Source organism: Sciurus vulgaris (genome assembly GCF_902686455.1).
Source record: "Sciurus vulgaris genome assembly, chromosome: 2".
Taxonomy (NCBI): domain Eukaryota; kingdom Metazoa; phylum Chordata; class Mammalia; order Rodentia; family Sciuridae; genus Sciurus; species Sciurus vulgaris.
The window spans coordinates 90494513-90514910 of record NC_136462.1 but is presented as its reverse complement, the minus strand read 5'-3'; the positions used below and the strand labels follow the sequence as shown (position 1 = coordinate 90514910).

Below are 20398 nucleotides of genomic sequence, written 5' to 3'. Positions count from 1 at the left end.
ACTGCATTGGCCCTTAGGATTTTTTATAGTTTATAATACACTACTGAAGTTCTCAATTTTGTCTTTCATTAGCAAATTAGAATATTTTTTAGGAACTCTTATTTCTTATATTTTTATTATCTGGATCTTCTCTGATTTTGTTTCAGTTTCTGATTTTGTTTTCATGTTGGTTTTCAGTTTTACGACACCATCTTTCCAAATGACTGGTTATTTTTTTATTGTATGCCACACATTGTGTAGGAAAAACTCTAGAGATAATCCTGGACTATGCTTAATGTTCTCTTCTAGACAGGATTTATATGGGGTTTTATTTATTTGTTTATTGCCAATAGTAAATATTTTTCCCCTGGTGCACAAATAATCCAAAGTCATCTTAAATTGAGAACTTGAGATGGTTTAAAGACTAGATTCAGTACTCATTAAGGCAAGTATATGTGTGGTTTATCTTTACTAGTAGTGTGTAACCCTTGAGTCTTCAGTGATGTGGGTGCTTACTAGAGTTCCATCTTGACGTGTTTTTTTTTTTTTTTTCCTGAGTCCTACATCTCCTTCAAAAACAAACAAACAAACAAAAACCCTCCTAAGTTTCTTATCCTCACAACTAGAACTTTTGGAATGAATCAACACCATCAGAGGGAAAATATACCACTTAGTGGGCTTACCTTTCAGGTCTGTCTTTTTTTTTTTTTTTTTAATTCTTGTCTTGGGTCCATAGTTCTCCATTGCCTTAGTAGCTCTTTGATGCCTTCCCAACAAATATACTGCATGTGTATGTTTATTTGGTCAGCAGGAGGATTGATTAAAAAACCACCTACTCCACTGTTGACAGAAAATAAATTCTTATATTCAATCTTATTAGCTTTTTAAAAAATTATTTTGAATAACATTTATGGTGATACTTTTATGATCATCAATAGAAGATAATGTATATATTACCCTGTTTTTCAGGTGCTACCATATTGGGGTAATCCTCATGATCGAAAAGTTATCAGGAGATTCTGGAGTCAGGTAACTTTCAACTTTCTGTATACATACATATACATCCATGCAATCCATGTAGTTATTATTCTCTAGTTGATGGGAATGATTTCTTATACATAAGATCTCACAAATGATATACTGCTCCAGTATTTGGACCCAGTGTAATTTACTGATGCAGTGTTTTTCCTGTTACAGACAGTCAGCTGGACTCAAGGATTTTTTAAAAACTTTTTTCTTTAACAAACTGGAGATTAGTTGTTAACATAGTTTGTTATAAAGGTTACTGCTTTAAAAACATTTATGGGGGCTGAGGAGATAGCTCAGTTGGTAGAGTGCTTGTCTTGCAAGCACAAGGCCCTGGGTTCGATCCCTAGCACCGCAAAAAAAAAAAAAAAAAAAAAAAATTTATGGTTCATCTCACTGTACATCTCCCTACCATTTGGGAGAAGCATCTTTAGGGCTGTCTTCAGCTTGTTGTCCCTGAAAAATAGTCCATACTGTAGTCATTATATTATTTATAATTGTTAGGTACCTCTTTTTACCTTTTGCGTCTTATATTTACAGAAGACCCTCTACACTCAGGATGCCCCCTTCCATGTGGTTATCACCAGCTACCAGCTGGTGGTGCAGGATGTAAAATATTTCCAGCGGGTCAAGTGGCAGTACATGGTACTGGACGAGGCTCAGGCGCTCAAGAGTAGTTCCAGGTAACATAAGTTGTAGGAATCAAACTCCGTGAATGGCAATGAAGACAAACACATAAACACACATGAAGATTCTTTAAAAAAGAAAAAAAAATTCTCATACTTTTTCATGGGATACAAATATTGATGCTTATTGTACATAGATTTTCTTCAGCTTTTATTTTCCCACTCAATAATTATGACATCCTTATAAGTCTTTTTCTGTGGGGAAATTTCTGTACAGGAAGAAATCTTTGCCCTTTGTTTGAATGATTATTTTAAACTGGAGTTCTTAGTAGGAAGTAGAGTGTTAAATTTGGAGTATTAAAGTTTCCATCTTGTTTTATATAGGTTATCTCAGTTATTGCATGATTTATTAGATCTCTAAGAATTTTTTTATTGTAAGATACGTTTTTTTAGGTATTTCAATGCCTTTAAGCTTCCAAGCTGAATGTAAGTATGTTTGGTTATATGCATTATTTATTTTTTTGTGGTATTAAACCATGAATGAGATGAATTTCTAACTTTTGATGAGTCCATGGTTCTTAAAGAGGTCCATATTAACCAGCACATGGTATTTTCCATCCTTTGAAGGGCATTACTTCATACTGTCCTTTTTTTGTTTTTTTTTTTTTTTTTAATTTTTTAGATGTTGATACACCTTTATTTTATTTATTTATATGTGGTGCTTAGATTCAAACCAAGTACTTCATACATGCTAGGCGGATACTCACTTTATATCTTCTTTCCACATTCTTCTTCCTACTTTGCTCCCTCCTAATTCACAGTGGAAGGGCACAGATTAATAGTTTTATTATAAGTAAATGCCTTTTAAGTAAGTGAGTTTTTAACAAAATTAAAAAACAGACCAAAGGCAGTAGACTTCTAACACAAGAAAGAATCCTATTCATCTCATTCATGGTCTATTTTTTTTTTTTTTTTTTTTGTGAAACCCTAATTCCATGTTTTCAGTATAGAGGAGTTATTTCTGCTGAAATTGAACAGTATTTTGCAGTTGTTTACATGATGGAGTACATGATTATGAGTGTTGTTTGGAAATCATCTTTAGAAATACGGGGTCTTAACAGAGAGGCAACATGTATCCCATTTGTTTACAATAAAAAAAAAAAAAAAAAAAAAAAGAACAGACCAATCACCACTAAAAAAAAAAAAAAAGTGAAATAAAAAAATTTTTAAAGTCTATCTCAAAAAAAAAAAAAAGAAATACGGGGTCTTAGTAAGGTAACTAAAGAAAGACAATACAGCTTACTTGGAAATCATAACTTGTTTTATTTAACAGTGTTCGTTGGAAGATCCTCTTACAGTTCCAGTGTCGGAATCGGCTTTTGTTAACTGGGACCCCCATTCAGAACACCATGGCAGAGGTAAACACTAGTCAAGGTCCCGCTTGTCTGTCTTTATAAGACAGAGTTCCAGCACAGCATAGAATTCTTTACCCTTGTTTTCATAGAGTACTATTGCTTTGTACAAATTATATTTCCCACATCAAAGGAGAAATTGACCATGATTTTCCTTAGGTGGTCTTTTAATCATCATTCTTATGTCCTGTTTTTATTTTTTCTTATATTCTTATTTCTTAATTATTTTATTCATGTATGTTTATGTAACAGAGACCACATCAGAAAATGTTACCTATCTAAATGCAAAGATGTTTTTATGCAGAATTTAAAGGTAATACTATTCAACATCAAGAGGAACTAAATTCATTCTTCAGGAAAGATAGTTGATTAATTCTCTTGAATAGACTTCAGAAAACTTTCTTTAATGGTCCAGATAGTAAATATATTGAAACATTGTAGTCCACACACTTACTGTCCTAACTACTCAGATTTGCCTGTGTAATGTGAAAACAACCGTAGTTACAGCTCTGCTCCCATAAAATTTTATATACAAAAAATAGATGACAGAACAGACTTGGCTCCAGAGGCTGTAATTTTATATAGCAAGTTATGGTACCTCAGATTGTGTTCAATTGTGGAATGGACTTTTTATATATATGTGTGTGTGTGTTTAAAACTATCCTGCTGCAATAACTCAGCCATAGTTGTACTTTTAGTCTTTTTGTTTGAAAATAGTCATATTTTCCTAGAATACCTAACAGAAACAGGATTGGTTGCATAAACTTATTCTCACTTTTCTTTTACTTAGACATGTACAAATATAAAAAACACACCCACGACTCTTTTTCCAAACCCTAATGTATCATCACTCACTGTGTTTTCATTACTTTACAGCCTTTTATTTTATCCTTTCTTTCCAGCTCTGGGCTCTGCTACATTTCATTATGCCTACATTATTTGATTCCCATGAAGAGTTTAATGAATGGTTTTCCAAGGACATTGAGAGCCATGCCGAAAACAAATCTGCCATTGATGAGAGTGAGTTCTACTAAGAAATTTCTTTTCATCTACTGATCAGTGTGGGTAACTGCATAGTTGTATATTTTCTTCTGTGTAAAGAATGTTTCTTGCATTAAACATAGATAGACTACTTGGGCAGGGTGAGGTGGCACAGGCAGCTCAGGAGGCTGAGGCAGGAGGACTGAGAGTTCAAAGTCAGCCTCAGCAACTTAGCGAGGCCCTAAGCAACTCAGTGAGACCCTGTCTCTAAATAAAATACAAACTAGGTCTGGGGATGTGGTTCAGTGGTTGAGTGCCCCCAAGTTCAATCCCTGGTATTCCCCCCAAAATAAGTGGCTCTGGAGGCTGAGACAGGAGGATCATGAGTTCAAAGTCATCTTCAGCAAAAGCGAGGCGCTAAGCAACTCAGTGAGACACTGTCTCTAAACAAAAAATACAGAATAGGGCTAGGGAGGTGGCTCAGTGATGAGTGCCCCTAAGTTGAATCCCCAGTACAACCCTCGGCCCAGGCAAAAAGCGTTTTCTCCTATAAAATAATTATGTGCTTTGGATTTGTTTAAGAGACAAAATTAACTAATTTAGGTAATGACTGTCCTAGTCTTGACTATTTAATCAGGAAAAACAAACTTAATACATAAAATACTACATTTTGGCTCATAGAGTCACCATTTGCAATATTTATCCTGAAAAAGTTATATTAGAATTAGAATTATATTCTTTGTGTCATGGTTCGTGATTTTTTTCTTAATATCAAAACCAAAATTACTAGAAGGGTCATTTTTATTTTTCCCATTTATTTTAGGATATATTTCTATCATGAACATTTTTAACCTTGTTTATCAATACTTTTGGCCTTGTTGAGTGATGCCTGCTTGATATTAAGAACAATCTCTGGGATGTTTATTACATAAACTTTAGGTGTCTTATACTGACTATAGGAAAAGTTCTGTAACTGGGCATGGTGATGCATGCCTATAATCCTAGCAGCTCCGGAGGCTGAGGCAGGAGGATCACAAGTTCAAAGCCATCCTCAGCAAGTTAGCAGGGCCCTAAGCAACTTAGTGAGACCTTGTCTCTAAATAAAAAAATAGAAAAAGAGCTTAGTGGTTAAGTGCCCCTGGGTTCAATCCTTGGTACCATAAAAATATAAGTTCTTAGTGATTTTACACTATAGGTTAATTTGTCAATGTTCTTTGAAAGATCATTTTTGGGGAACATATAACTTTCATTAGTCCTATATTAGAACCCTTTTATTTATAGACTGTTCCAAAAATATTCTAAAAGTAAATGTAATAAAAATAAAAATATGGGCTGGGGATGTGGCTCAATGGTAAAGTACTTGCCTAGTGTACTTGAGACCCTAGGTTTGTCTCAAGTACCACATACTATAAAAAAGAAAGAAAATAGAACCTAATGCATGTGTCAAATTGACTACAGCAAGATGCTGTAGAATCTTTAAATTCTTTGGTTTCCTACCTGAGAAAAAGTTCCAATCTACTTTCAGAATGTCATTGAGCCGGAAGGTAAGTTTGGAGAGTTTAGGAGAGATGAGCATGGTATTTGTTTTGGTTGGTTGAATTAAAGCAATCTGACATATTATTGTTTTTGTGGTTTTTGTTTTGTTTTGTTTTTTCCCCAGATCAACTCTCTCGCTTACACATGATCTTGAAGCCATTTATGCTGCGGAGAATCAAGAAAGATGTAGAGAATGAATTGTCTGATAAGGTAAGGAGAGAAGACCTCATAAATTGAAGTTTCAAAAGGCTCAAAATTATTATTTGAGGGGGGAAAATACTTGACATATTTAGTTGAAGGGTTATTTCTTTGTGAGCAGGCCTTTAAAGTTGAGTGGTTTAAAGAGGACTTAAAATAAGTCAGATAATCAAAAAAGGTAACATTTTTTCCTTCTTTTTGTTTTATACTTTTATTAGTGAAGAATTTGAAACATTTCAAAAGTAGAAAAAAATAGTATAATGAATTCTCTTGAGCCTGTTTTACAGCATCAACAATGATCAATTTCTGACTATTGTACTCCTCTGGATTATTCTCAAATAAATCCCAGATATTTTATTTCATTCACAAATATTTTTATATGTAACTCTGAAATATTTGCTTTAAAAAATAATAATAATAACCCTATACCATTATCACTTTTCCCAAAAAAAAAAAAAAAAAAAAAAAATGATGACAATATCACATATCCAGTCAGTTCCCAGATATCCTTAGTTGTTTTTGGGTCTCTTTATGCCTGTCTCAAATCTAAGCAAGGTCCACACATAGCATAGGTGTATGTATCCTTTGATCACTTTCTTTTTTCTTTGCAGTTCTTTGTTGAAGAAACTGAGTTGGAAAACTGTTTGAGTTTTCCATATGCTAGATTTTGTTACTAGTATCATTTTGGTATTATCTAACATGTTTCTTTGTCTTATATATTTCTGCAAATTAAGAGTTAATTGTAGAAATTTAGTGTTAAAAGGTTTTTATTTAATATCAGTATTTATATTTTATGAAATACTAAAAGTTATTTCTTTTTTAAATCCTTCTCAAACTTCTGTAATTTTCTGTTAGCTCCTTGTCTCCTATATTATTTTTTTTCTCCTGGTTTCCAGTCCTTTAGGGGTTTTCCCCATCTTCCCTGGATTACACCTGTTAAAGTTCTTTCTGCATCTTCCCAGATTATTGTTACTGTCCTCTATTCACCAGCAGAAAGTTTGTTCATACTGAAATTAATGACTCCTTCAGAGATTGTTGTGTGGATATATGGCTTCAAAGAGAGGAGTAGAACTGTATCTCTCTCTCTCTCTCTTTTTTCCTTAAAATCATAATTACTTTTTGTGAAATTTCCTGATTTTAATAACAACCATAGTAGTATGAAAACACGGTATGAAATATGGATCCTTGAAACATTTATACCAAAAAGGGTTTTTAAATAACTGTGTCATAACTTCTATCGTTTAGTGGTAAAGTGACAGAAGATACAGTATGGTTTTTTTTTGTTGTTGTTTGTTTGTTTTGTTTTTGTATCAGGGAGGCTGACTTTGAACCTGCGATCCTCCTGCCTCAGCCTCCCCAACCACTGGGATTACAGGTGTGCACCACCACGCCCAGCTGTAGTATGGTTCTTAACTCCTGTAGATAGTATACATTTCTTTTTTAACATCCATTTCTTCTTTTAATGGATACATTATAATTATATGTGGGATTCATTATGCCATTTTTGTATATGCGTGTAACATAATTTGATCAATCTCACTGTTTTTAATATAATTTAATATTTCTAATCTCTATAGTTCTCTTAGGGAAGGTTAGAGAAGGTATCAGTAGAGATGACTTGTGAGCTAGGTCTCGAAAAATGAGTTGGCATATCCTAGACAAATATGGTGGGTATGAAAGGTTAGGCAATAAAGGTAGAGCTGTGTTCAAACATGTAGTGTATTTTGTCAAACAGTATTCAGATTATTGTGGCTAAATGTTTAAGGGGGTGTGATGATAATGAGTCTGGGAGGGTAGAGTGCACTGGAATATGGGAGTTCTTTTCCGCCTACACAAAAAGTATTCATGTTTTACCATAGACAGTAATACACATTGTGGGTTTCACAGCAGTTGAATTACTTTGGAAGATTTTTCTGAGAAGTATTATAGAAACCAGAAGAGACTAAAAGCAGGAAGACCCAAAATAATAGTAGTCTAGACCAAATCTGATGAGGAGCTCTGGGAATGGTCAGAAAGGGTGGTTAGTGATGAATTCCCAGGTAGAGTTCAAGATCTAGGAAATGATAAAACATGTTGGGGGTGGGGGAATAGAGAAAGAGAAATCCACATTTGTCTTTGGGTCAACTGAGTGAATGGTATGCTATTTACCCATTTAGTAAATTGTGGAAAAGGTAATTTTTTTCCCCCTGATATTTCACATATACAATCATTGCAGACTGACTGGTACTTTCATAGTACTTAAAAGTATGAGGCCGGAATTGTTTGGGAATTGTTTTTGCAAATTATTGTGAAGGGTGATAGTTGATGTTATCAGAAATGCAAGGTACTGTTAGGAGAGAACAGCATGAATACAGAAAGAAGTCAACGAAAGCACATTGTTTCTGAATGAAAATCCACATCATAGGTTCATAGAGATTATGAGTTCACATATTATTCTCAGTCATGATCTGGTTTGCATGTGTTTTCAAATTGTTTTCAAGTTTCAATCAAATTGTTGATTTTGAATTTTCTTACAAGCAGTTTTTTCCAAATATGAATGTTCTTCATTGATTTTTAGATTGAGATTCTAATGTACTGCCAACTGACTAGCCGACAAAAACTATTATATCAGGCACTAAAGAACAAAATATCCATTGAGGATTTATTGCAGTCTTCTATGGGCTCTACCCAACAAGCACAGAACACCACCAGCAGCCTCATGAATCTAGTCATGCAATTTAGGAAGGTAAGAGCTGCCTCGATGTTGTCTTTATTAACACACTTCAAGGAAAGGGGTCTAGGCTTGATACTAAACAAAACCGGTTGTGAGAAAGTGATGAAAATGGGAAAGAAAACGTTCAGGGTTGGGACCCTCATTATTTCATAGATTAGTGTCTGCATAGTAAAATGTTGGTCTTACCATTTCCCTTTCTCTTAGGTGTGTAATCACCCAGAATTATTTGAACGGCAAGAAACGTGGTCTCCATTTCATATTTCCCTAAAGCCATATGAGATTTCAAAGTTTATCTACCGTCACGGACAGATCAGGGTCTTCAACCATTCACGAGACAGGTGAACATCTGTTCAGTATGGGTGTCTTTTGTAATTTGTAGGTTTTTGACTTTGTAGATAAATTTAATGAAGAATTTGCAAGTTTTAACAATGAGATCAAATATAAGGAAAGAGTGGAGAACTATTTGTTGAGGAAACTTAAAGTAGGAAATTAAGCACTTTTTTTTTTTTAATTTCTTAGATGTTGCTAGACCTTTATTTTATTCACTTATTTATATGTGGTGCTGAGAATTGAACTCAGTGCCTCACACATGCTAGGCAAATGCTCTATCACTGAGCCACAACCCCAGCCTGGAAATTAAGCACCTTTAAGGCTTGAACTAGATGACCTCAAAGACTCTAGTCACTTCCAGTTTCCTGTCTGAATCAGGAATATGCACCTGTATGCAAGTATGTCCTTGCACAGGAGTGAACAGCAAATGTTTTGAAATGCCCCAGAATATAGAAATTGGTTTGGGATGGCAGTATATTTGGAACACATATATCAGGGAACTGATTGGATTTCACATTAATCAAGTTTACCTTCTTCATAGAGTTAGTAATGATACATTTGGTAAAAGTTGAAGAGGTCATTAAGCTAATATGCTAGAGACTACTTAATTCAAAAAATAGTTTACACCTCTGGTTTCTGGATGGTTGTTTTTTGTACCAGGAATTAAATCCAGGAGCACTTAACCAGTGAGCCACGTTTGTAGCCCTTTTTTAATTTTGAGCCAGGGTCTCACTAAATTGCTTAGGGCCTCAATAAGTCACTGAGACCAACCTCGAACTCGTGATCCTTCTGTCTCAGCCTCACAAATCTCTGGGTTTAGAGTTGTGTGCCTCTGTGCCCAGCTACTGGACTTTTCATGTGTTCCCAAAGGATTCTTCTCTATGCCAACATTCAAGAAACATGAACTTAGAAATTTCCCTCTGTAGGGAAACAGTATAAACCATGGTATAAAAATAATCATCAGCATGGCCTATTGAAACTGAAATTAAGATGTATTCCATGGGTTTGGCTTTGAGATCTTTGTGATAGCTTCAGCTTAATTCTTAAGTAGATGAACAGGGCTGGGGAGATAGCTCTGTCGGTAGAGTGCTTGCCTCGCAAGCACGAAGGCCCTGAGTTCAATCCCCAGCACCGCAAAAAAAAAAAAAACTTCCCTTTTAAGTAGATGAACAGGGAAAAACAGACCAGAACTAGTGCTTTTTGTTTAATAGAGTATTTGATCATTTTAATGTTAGAATTATTCTGAAATAGACTATTTGAACTTGTATTATCTTCTTCACTATTACGTACTTTGTACTTTGACATTTATGCCATGATTTGCCTGATAATATGACAAGAAACTTCTTAAAAGCACAACAACTTTCAAACCTAAAAAATTTTTCTTAGTTTGAAACCTCTCATTTATTTAATTGCCCAGTATGTGCATTTGGGCTTGGATTTATTTTATTTACTTACTTTATAGGTGGTTAAGGGTTCTTCTTTCTCCATTTGCACCAGACTATATCCAACAGTCTCTCTTCCACAGAAAAGGTAGGTGTTCTGATCTTTGGAAGGAAGGTGTGTCAGGGTGTGTAAACTTACCAGTAACCTCTTTGTTTTACTGAGGGACTGATGTGAACCTTGTAGTGGATTTGCCTATATACTAGCTCTTTATTTATAATGTTTTAATAAGATTTAACTCAGCAAATTAGTTATCTTCATTTACAGGCACTATAATTTGTGGCTGTAATAGGAATTACTAGAAAATGTTTATGCTGACTTTCCATCTTTACTTTATACCTACCTCTTAAGAATTTCTTACCCTTGAAACTGGACAAAGTGAAAGCTGAACTCTTACTAATAAGACTTCCTTTAATGCTCAATTTAAAATGAGACAGAGCAACAGAATACACCAAGCTTGTTTCATTACCAGATTTCTACTACTAAAATATCAGCAAGAATGCATGTTCCCAGTGAATTAAAGTATTCCTATAGTACAGCCAGAAGATGCACACACCAGTGGCTCACCTCGAAATGTCAATCCTTGAGCACTTGCTCCCATCTATCCCTGTATGTGCCCGTGCCCCTCTGCTGCCAGCCCAGTGAACAAGTCCTGATACACACTGCCCAGAGATAAAGCAATTCCATGTCCGAGATGCACCTTTTCTATCAATTTTAACAAAAAGTTATTTACAAATTGGTATTATTTTAGTTGTAACTCTGCCAATATGTCTGTCTAGAGGCCTTTTGCCATTTCTGTCTTCAGTGGAAGTTTTGTTCCCAAGAAAGGATAACAGATTGAGTTGGTATATAGTGTATTCTTGGTTATCAAAAATATTCATGTAGCTTTGGGATTTTGAATTGGTGAATATTCACGATGTGTGGAAAAGCATGATACACACTACAATCTCAATCACACAAAATGGGATATTGTATATGTATTCTCATGACCTGGAGGACACGTCCAATTAAGCTGCTTGTGACTGGATGACTTTGTTCTTTGCTTGTGTTTTTATTTTTCCTGTAATGCACACATTAACTTTTAAAACATAAATGCTATTAAAAAAAAAAAAAAAAAAGACTTCCTCCTCAGCCTGAGGAAAATAAACTGCTCAACTTCAAGCATTGGCCAAAATATTAAGGCCAAGCAGGGTTCAGAACCTTTCACCTGTGTTCTGCATTTTCTATTTCTTGGCATGATAAAAGAGTGAAGGTATTTAACCAAGGATCAAAAAACCCCAAAGGTAACTGATGACCCATCACCATTCTGGCCTGTATATGCCATATCTCATGGGCCTGATTTTTCTACCTGTGATTTTAGTATAAACATGTGACACTGTGGCTAGATCAGAATTTGGGGGTGGGGGCAGTGTACTGGGGATTGAACTCAGGGGCATTCCCACTGAGCCACATCCCCAGCCCTATTTTTTTGTATTTTTTTAGAGACAGAGTCTCACTAAGTTGCTTAGCGCCTTGCCATTGCTAAGGCTAGCTTTGAACTCTCATCCTCCTGCCTCAGCCTCTGAGCTGCTGGGATTACAGGCATGCACCACTGTGCTTGTCAAAATTCAGCAATTCAGCAGGCTATAGTAGAGTATTGTACCTAGATTTGCTATTGGGTTTGACATTGTTTTTTGATATTACAGGTATTAATGAAGAAAGCTGTTTTTCTTTCCTTCGTTTTATTGATGTATCTCCAGCTGAAATGGCAAACCTCATGCTTCAGGGACTTTTGGCCAGGTAAGAAGTTTTATTATTGTTTGATAAGAGAGAGAGAGACTGGGAATAAACAGGAACAAAAGTTGAACACTGTGGAATTAAATATTTAACATTATCTTAGCCTCTCATTCTTTTTCAGTTAAGAATAAGGTTCTTTTTTAAAAGGAAGCTACAGTTTTTGATTCTTTAATTACATGATATTTCTTAAATAAAGAGTATTTATGTTCCTGTATGCTGCCAGAAGATCCTCACACTGTGAAGTATCAAATTAGTTTTACTTGCTTGTGCAGGATAAATGGTGTCTGATAATTGCAGTTTAACCTGCCTCAAGTGTTCTGGGAGATTTACTTCTGTATTCCTATATGTAGGCTTATTGACTTTCATTGACTTTTACTTTGTATTCATGTAATAGGGACCTCAATAGAAACTACTCTTTCCCTAATATGAAGATATTTTTATGATATGAGTTTTCATGACAGAGATGAGTATTCTTGAGTTTTGAGAAGAGCTTTATGGAGAATTTTAGTCTTGTAGCAAACTAAGTCATGCCAAAGAATTTATAAAATAGATATGTAAAATAACAGCTTTATTTGAAAGAGAATTGTTTCTAAAATGCTCATAATTTACCGAAGAAATGTACAATGAGAAATATCCCTTGGATAGTTCCTCACTGTTGTAAATGATCCTCAGACTTCCATGGAGCATTGAATAAGCATATCTGCTGTGGTTTGTTTCAGATGGTTAGCTCTTTTCCTGTCTCTGAAAGCCTCCTACAGGCTCCATCAGCTGCGCTCATGGGGAGAGTCAGACGGGGAGAGCCAACAGAGATACCTGAGAAACAAAGATTTTCTTCTTGGAGTTAATTTTCCACTCTCCTTTCCCAACCTTTGCAGCTGCCCTTTGTTAAAGGTAAGCAATTATTTGAGCATATGCTATCTTCCATTACAGTAGTATCCCTTTCCCTCAGTCTTTGAATCAGTAAAAATGATAAGAAATGTCCTGATAGAACCAAAAAGTTCCCAAGGAAGTGGGCACTGTATATTGAATTATAACTTTATGTTACATGTGTGTATTTTGGTATATAAATGTTTTTTGTATATAACTTTGAAGTACCCAGATTTTATCTGTATGGTTCCGTGAATTTATATATGTGTATATATATTTATGTAACAATCAGCCAGATCAAGGTACACCAGTGCCCAGAATTCTCCTTTGTGTTCCTTCCCATTTAACACTTGTAGTTCAGAACAAAACAACAAACAAATAAAGTTTAGGGTTCTGTCACCATGGATTATTTTTTGCTTGTGTTTGAATTTTATGTAAATACAATTATATGGTATATTCTTTTTTGTCTGAATCCTTTCACTCAACATTGTTATCATGAGATTCCTTTGTGTTGCACATAAAGATTTTTGTTATCATGAATTATTTCATTGTCTGTATAAACTACAGCTTATTAATCTGCTCTACATATGGTGAATATTTAGGTTCTTTAGAGTTTGGGGCTTTTATGAATAAACAGCTCTGCATATTCTTGCATATTTTGTTGGATAAACTTGTGTTATAATTTCTTTGAGATTTATATCCAGAAGTGGAATTGCCTCATCACTAGGTACCTATATGCTTATATTTAGTAGTTGCTGCAAAACATTTGATTTTTCAAATTTATACACCCAGCAGTGTGTAAAAATTGCTGTTCAGCATCCCTGTCAACAGCTAATACTTTCAGTTCTTTTCATTTTAGTCATGTTTATGAATTTTAGTTGTATCTCATTTTGATTTTTTTGTTGCATTTCCATGAAAAAACGTTGTTGGGTACTTTTTCATGCAGTTGTTGGAGGTTGCAGAGTAGGTGACAGGCTAAGCAGCAGGAAATGAAGTTATAGACGTAGGTTCAGGTTATGTGGGGCCTCATAGGTACTGCTGAGGATTTTGATTTTATTCTGAATGAGATGGGTACTACCTAGAGAGTTAGGGAAGTAACAGTTTGTATGTTTTAGACCTTCAGCTAGATTTGTTTGTTTGTTTATTTATTCTTTTAGTACTGGGTATTGAAACCAGGGCCACCAAGCTATATCACCAGCCCTTTTTATTTTTTACTTTTGAGACAGGGTCTTAAGTAGCTAGAATGATAGGTATGTGCCATCACACCGAAGCCCCTTCAACTTGATTTAAACTTTAGAAGCTAGGTTATTTTTCTTGGGACCTCTAGAAAATTTTATAGTTGTTTCATACTTCACTGTTATGGAAGGTAGGAATAGAAAGAAAATAGGAGTTTTTTCAGTGTACATGGGGCAAATATTGGCTATAGCCAATAACTAACCCTTATGAACTATTTTCTCATTGCAAGCTGTGTTTCCTTTTGTATCTTGCTATAGCCAATATCAAATATTTGCTCCCTATGCCCTGAAAACCCTATATTTTCCTTCTGTTTTCCCAATTGGTTTCTCAAGCATTGCTCAGTATACTTTTCTGGACTTTGAAGTTAGGATTAGTAATACAAAAGGAGAATAGAATTGAGCCTGTTTGGAATAATGTAGAAGTGGTGGCAGTGTGATTTCTGAAAGCTGAAATATTTCTTGTGTATCCACTGAGAGCACTAATATGTCTAATAAAAAACTGTGTAATCTCCTGTAGACGAATTTCTTCTTTCAGCCACTAAATTTGGCAATGTATGTTGCTACATTAATAAAGTTTTAGTAGTTCTGTTTTTGGTATTGAAGCATCATTCTGCTAAGATATTGTTTTGCCCTACTAACATAGACACTTGCATCTTGTAATGTTTGGAGATAAGCATCACTTTTTTGTATTCTTCTCTGTTTTCTGAAAATAAAGTTGTATGTTCAGAATATCTGCTCACTTAGGTCCTGGGATTACAGGTGTGTGCCACCATGCTTGGCAAGAATTTCTTAAGCAACATTTGTTTTGTTTATTTTACCTAACAGTATAAGGAAGTTTCAGATAATTAACCCTTATGAACAGTTTTTTTCATTGCAAGCTATGTTTCATTCTGGATTTTGCATTTTCCTTTACTTTGCCACAAATTCTGATTATATACCTTTGATTATTTGTACACATAATGCAAGTGAGATGCAGTTTCTCTTCCTTTCTTTTTTGATACCAGGAAGTAGAATTGCCTTTTTTGTTATGCAGAGTGAACATAAATTATGTTTCAAGGTTTTAATGGAAGAACTTTTATGTTGAATCCAGATTCCATGTTCCAAATCAGTGGGTGTTTTGTTTGTTTGTTTGTTTGTTTTTTCCCCAGGTCTGAGAATTGAACCCAGGGCCTTGCACATGGCAAGCAAGTACTCTACCACTGTGCTCATATCGCCAGCCCTCCAAATCAATCTTTTTGTTTTGAGACAGGGTCTCACTGAATTGGCTTAGGGCCTCAATAAGTTTCTGAGGCTGGCCTCAAACTTGTGTCCTCCTCCCTCAGCATCATGAAACGTGGGGATTATATGTATTTGCCCAGATACCTGGCCCAGATCTATCTTGAAGGTTAAATTCTGAGTTATTCTCAGGCACGTGGAGATGAGAGAAGAGACAATGGGAAATGGAAGCATTTTAGAAAGGGTGTTACAATTCTTTCTTTTGTAATATTCCATTAATATTTTATAATAAAATGCCTTTGAATATATAACCAATTAGAACAAATAAAATTAATTTTCCCATGTGCAGCTTTGTCCTCAGACTGAGGGGAGAAAATCCTTTATTCTGTTCCTCTGTGTGTCTTCATTTCTTTTATAAAAGAGTAGTAGATAATGTTCCAGCAGCCCATTTCCTAAGTACAGCTTCATATTATCAAATCAAGGTGAAGTATTTGTTCTTATTCCTCTGAGAGAGACAAATAATGTGGTCATCTGGTTCTTGGTAACCTTTTATGCCACCTACTACTGGAGCCATATTGAGCAGTCTAATCTAATCCTCCCTCTTCTCCCTTTCTCGCCATGAACATGAATGTGAATTTCTTCTCCTGTTCCTCCCTTGCAATGTAATGTGCCACTAAAACCCTTGTCCTCGCCCTATAATCAATATTAAATTTTAATTCTGTGCTACAAATTCAGGGAAGTATTCTTGTATTCTTTAGGATGATACATAAATAATAAGAAGCTAAATACTAGGCTAAAGTAAAAAGATCAGTTAAAATTTAGACATGTTTAAGAGAATGTTTAGGGTCTTTTGATATCTCTTACTTAATATGAATGCTTTTCTGACATTGCCTTCTCTTATTTGTCAAACAAAACCCAGCATGTCTTCCTGAATTCCACTTACTTTCCATTGTGTTCCGTATTGCTTTGTTGTTGAGAATTTCAGTAAGGAATAGTATTTAGTTCAAAACTTTCATAAATTCATTCTCACACACACCTTCCTTCCAACTGTGGTATTCTGGTCAAGTCTCTTACTCTACTGTTTTGCAGAGGGGTAAAGAGTACTCAGGGTGTAAAGAGTATTATATCTCATACATAGGAATTTTTAAAAATGTTTTCCTTAGAAGACTAAAAATAAAATCCGGAATAACACCATTTCTTCTTGTTGAGGCAGAACATTTTAAACTGTATTGCACTAAAAATGATGTATGGCAGACTTAAGTACCAGTATCTATCTTCCACTCAGTCTCAGTGAACAGTTGTCATGGTAATGGTCTACTTTAGCATAGTGGGTGTTGAAAACTTTATATATTCTACAACTCTAGTGATCCAACTAATTTATAGAATAATGGACATTTCAGATTTTTCAATTTAAAACATAAAACTATTGGGGCTGGGGTTGTGGCTTAGTGGTAAAGTGCTTGCCTACCACACGTGAGGCCCTGGGTTCAATTCTTAGTACTATATAAAAATAAAATCAAGATATTGTGTCCTTCTACAACTAAAAATATTTTTTAAAAAATACAAAAGTATCAACATAAAGAGTTGTTTTGATTCAGTTGTGGTCAGAATTATACCTGTAATTTCAGCAACTTAGGAGGCTGAGGCAGGAGGTTCGCAAATTCAAGGCCAGTCTCAGCAACTTAAGAAGGCCCTGTCTCAAAATAAAAAATAACAAGAACTGGGGGTGTAGTTCATTGGTAAAGCACTCCTGGATTCTATCCTCAGTACCAAAAGGAGGTGGGGGAGTTGTTTGAAAAGAGTGGCATATGATTAGATTTTAAACACTGTTCTCTATTAAATCCTTAAAAGAACGTTAACTGGCTATTGATGAGGAAGCCCTGAAACAGGAAGTTTTCAAAAAACTTCCACTAAATATTAATTTTCAGCTGCAGTACCTATACCTATCATCATTTCCTGAGATCGTGAGAGCTGCCAACGCCCCTTATGGAAAGCTCTGGGGAACCATTGTGTTTTTCTGCATTTTATTTTCCCCTTTTTTGTTTGAATACTTAAAATATCTGTGAAAATAAAATCTGTGTACCCTGGTGGTTGATTTATAAGCACTGCACCCTTTCATTTAACATGAGACCTTTTCTTTAATTTTTGACATGGAGAATGACACATGGCACCTTGTCAAATGAGTAAAGGAAAAACATCTGTGTGTTTTCTGTGCTACACATTGGCAAGGAGTGTGTAGCTCTGAGGGCCTGCCATCCTGGTCTGCTTATTTTCACTTGAGACTTTTACATGGTTCGAAGAGACTCTTTCGAGAAACGTAACTTCACAACTATGTACATATTGTGGTTCTGACATCTAGATACACGCAGCTGCCAATGCTTACAGGGTAATGAGACATTCAATAGCAAGAGAAGGGGACAACAGAATATCAAAACCTGTGACCGAATTAAAACCAAGTCACATCCCCCATAGTTTGACATTGTTTACGGTTTTTTTTTTTTTTTTTTTTCTGTGCTGGGGATTGAACCCAGGGCCTTGTGCTTGCAAGGCAAGCACTCTACCAACTGAGCTATATCCCCAGCCCTGTTTACTTTTTTCTAAGTTGTTTTTTGTGACAAACTAGCCCAAAGAAGTAAGAACCTTATTTTCTATTTCTACCCTCCAGTCATATTATACAACGGTATTTGAGGTGTTCTTTGAAACATTAAATTTTTCTGTGTCCGGTGTTCATGTCATTAAATGAAAGGGAGTTAATGTGCTACAAAGGACCACTGGATTAAGGAGGAATTGATGGAACTAATGTTAAAAGAAAAAAAATCTAGAAAAGTATATAATGAGTATAATATTCCAGGAGTCATCAGGATTTCTCTAAAGGCTGTATGTTTAACATTTTGAACTAGTGAATTTTTAAAAAAATTTTGTTTTAGATGTTGATGGACCTTTATTATTTATATGTGGTGCTGAGTGCCTTACACATGCTAGGCAACCCCAGCACAACCCCAGCTCCTGAACTACTGATTTTTGGTGTTTTTTTGGTCATATTTTGTTTTGTGTTTTGTTTTTATGAGTACTAGGGAATTGAATGCCCCAGGGTTCTCTACCATTAAACTGCCCGTCCCCCAGACCTTTTTTATTTTTATTTTGAAACAGGGTCTCGATAAGCTGCTAACACTGGCTTTGCACTTGAGATCCTCCTGCCTCAGCCTCTTCAGTAACTGGAATTATAGGCATATCCCCTCATCACCTGCTGTTTTGTTTTAAATCTAGAATCAGAAAGAAATACATCACTTTGGTGTAGTGACTTCAATATGAATTCCATTTTTACCTGTCCCAAATAAGATATAAGTAAATGTGTTCTAATTTGGGAATGACCACCCTAGCAATAGAATTATTACTAGAAAGACTTTTTCCAGACAGGTGCCTCTAATAACATTTTGTTAAGAGGACCACTCTGTGGTGAGTATTGTATCCCTTTCTTAGTAATAACTATTTTGTTCAAGGGAAGAGATGGGAGGACATGTTCATTCTCTCTTCTTCTTTTATATTCTTTTTTTTTTTTTTCTATTAGTTATTGATGGATCTCTGTTTATTTATATGCAGTGCAAAGAATGTAACTCAGTGCCCCATATGTGCTAGGGAAACATTCTACCACTGAGCTCCAACCCCAGCCCCTACTTTTATATTCTTGAGATGTAATAAGAAACAGGTTTCTGCTGAATTTTGTTTGATAATTCTCAAAATGAGAACAACTTACAGAGATCCCTCACAGACATTTTTTTACTTTCTCTAGAAGTTAATAAAGAATTCAGATAATCTTTAGGCCATCTCCCGTCACTACCTCAGACACCTGCCTAGGAATGGTCTGAGGCAGTGGACTTCCTACCTAGCAGTCCTGAACTACTTTTTTAGCTGGCTGAGATGAACAGAAGTTAATAGACCTGTGTCATCTCTCCAACACCAGGTGGGTCAAGATCAGAAATATGCTTTTGGAAACCAAACAAACTTGGTGGCCTTTTTTTTTTTTTTTTTTTTTTTTTTAATCTTCCATCTTTGCAGTAACAGTAGGGCTTTTTAAATAATTCAATATTCAGTATTGGAAGAATGAGGTAACAACTAGACTAACAATCTTTATAATAATCCTCATACTAGGCATTCAGATGATAAGGAACATAAACATGTAGCAAGATGGATGACCTTCAGTGCAGATTCCAGTCAAGATGAGAACACAGATGATATTGGAAAACTACCAGAAGGTTAAAATTCTTTTCTGGGTAATAACCAGGACCTCTGCATCTATGGACAAAGCCAAACATGTCAAAGTTAACCATGTAACTTTTTACCCATGTAATTCAGCAAAACACATGTAAAAACTTCCATACTTGTGATTAGAAGCCACCAAAGACAGTTGTGCTCTGCTGAGAAATAGCAAAAGTCGTGGAGGTTTTTCATAACCGTTATTTAGAACATGTGATTTGTTCATTGAAGCAGATATTGATGTTCTACTAGACGACTTGAGATGACTTTACTCAAACCATGATCCTGAGAAACTCCTTTATTTCAGAGGATTAAACCCGTGTATAAAATAGGCCATATGACTGGAAGAACAGGATATGTACTGAAAAAAACATCTTCAGAAAGATGTGACTACAGTTATAACTATCATTCTCTTGCAGCATCATGGTTGCTGTTCTGCCTTGTTTGTTTTCTTGACCTTACAACAATGTATATATTTGACTTCTTTGTGTTTTATCTTCATCCATATGGTTGTGTAGATTACCAGCCCATCTTACTGAAAAACCAGTAAAACAAATAAATGAAATAATCAAGAATGAATATCCAAAGCTAAAATGTCTAACTTTGTTTTAGAAAGAACCTCTATATTTCCAACATAAAACTTTGATCCCACTGTGGACTTATGTTGATATTCCATGCTCAGAATCTTTCATATGAATGGCAGCTGTAAAATCTGTTAAAGAGTGTATTTTTGATACAAAAATATGTCAAGAATATATATATATATATATTTAAGTGCTTATGAGATAGTGTACTGAAGGGATATGGTTT

The 20398-nt window shown here is 35.1% G+C and overlaps 1 protein-coding gene across 2 annotated transcripts in view; it reads left to right on the top strand.

Annotated features, from left to right (window-relative positions):
- INO80 (INO80 complex ATPase subunit) overlaps positions 1 to 20398 on the top strand; it is a 131551-nt gene that overhangs the window by 58102 nt on the left and 53051 nt on the right. For both annotated transcript variants that reach the window (XM_079129013.1, XM_079129012.1), the window contains exons 15-24: positions 949 to 1008; positions 1546 to 1688; positions 2965 to 3049; positions 3946 to 4063; positions 5685 to 5770; positions 8316 to 8483; positions 8676 to 8809; positions 10264 to 10331; positions 11927 to 12020; positions 12737 to 12908. In XM_079129013.1, the coding sequence (XP_078985139.1) occupies positions 949 to 1008; positions 1546 to 1688; positions 2965 to 3049; positions 3946 to 4063; positions 5685 to 5770; positions 8316 to 8483; positions 8676 to 8809; positions 10264 to 10331; positions 11927 to 12020; positions 12737 to 12908 (1128 nt within the window). The remainder of the gene's footprint in view (positions 1 to 948; positions 1009 to 1545; positions 1689 to 2964; positions 3050 to 3945; positions 4064 to 5684; positions 5771 to 8315; positions 8484 to 8675; positions 8810 to 10263; positions 10332 to 11926; positions 12021 to 12736; positions 12909 to 20398) is intronic.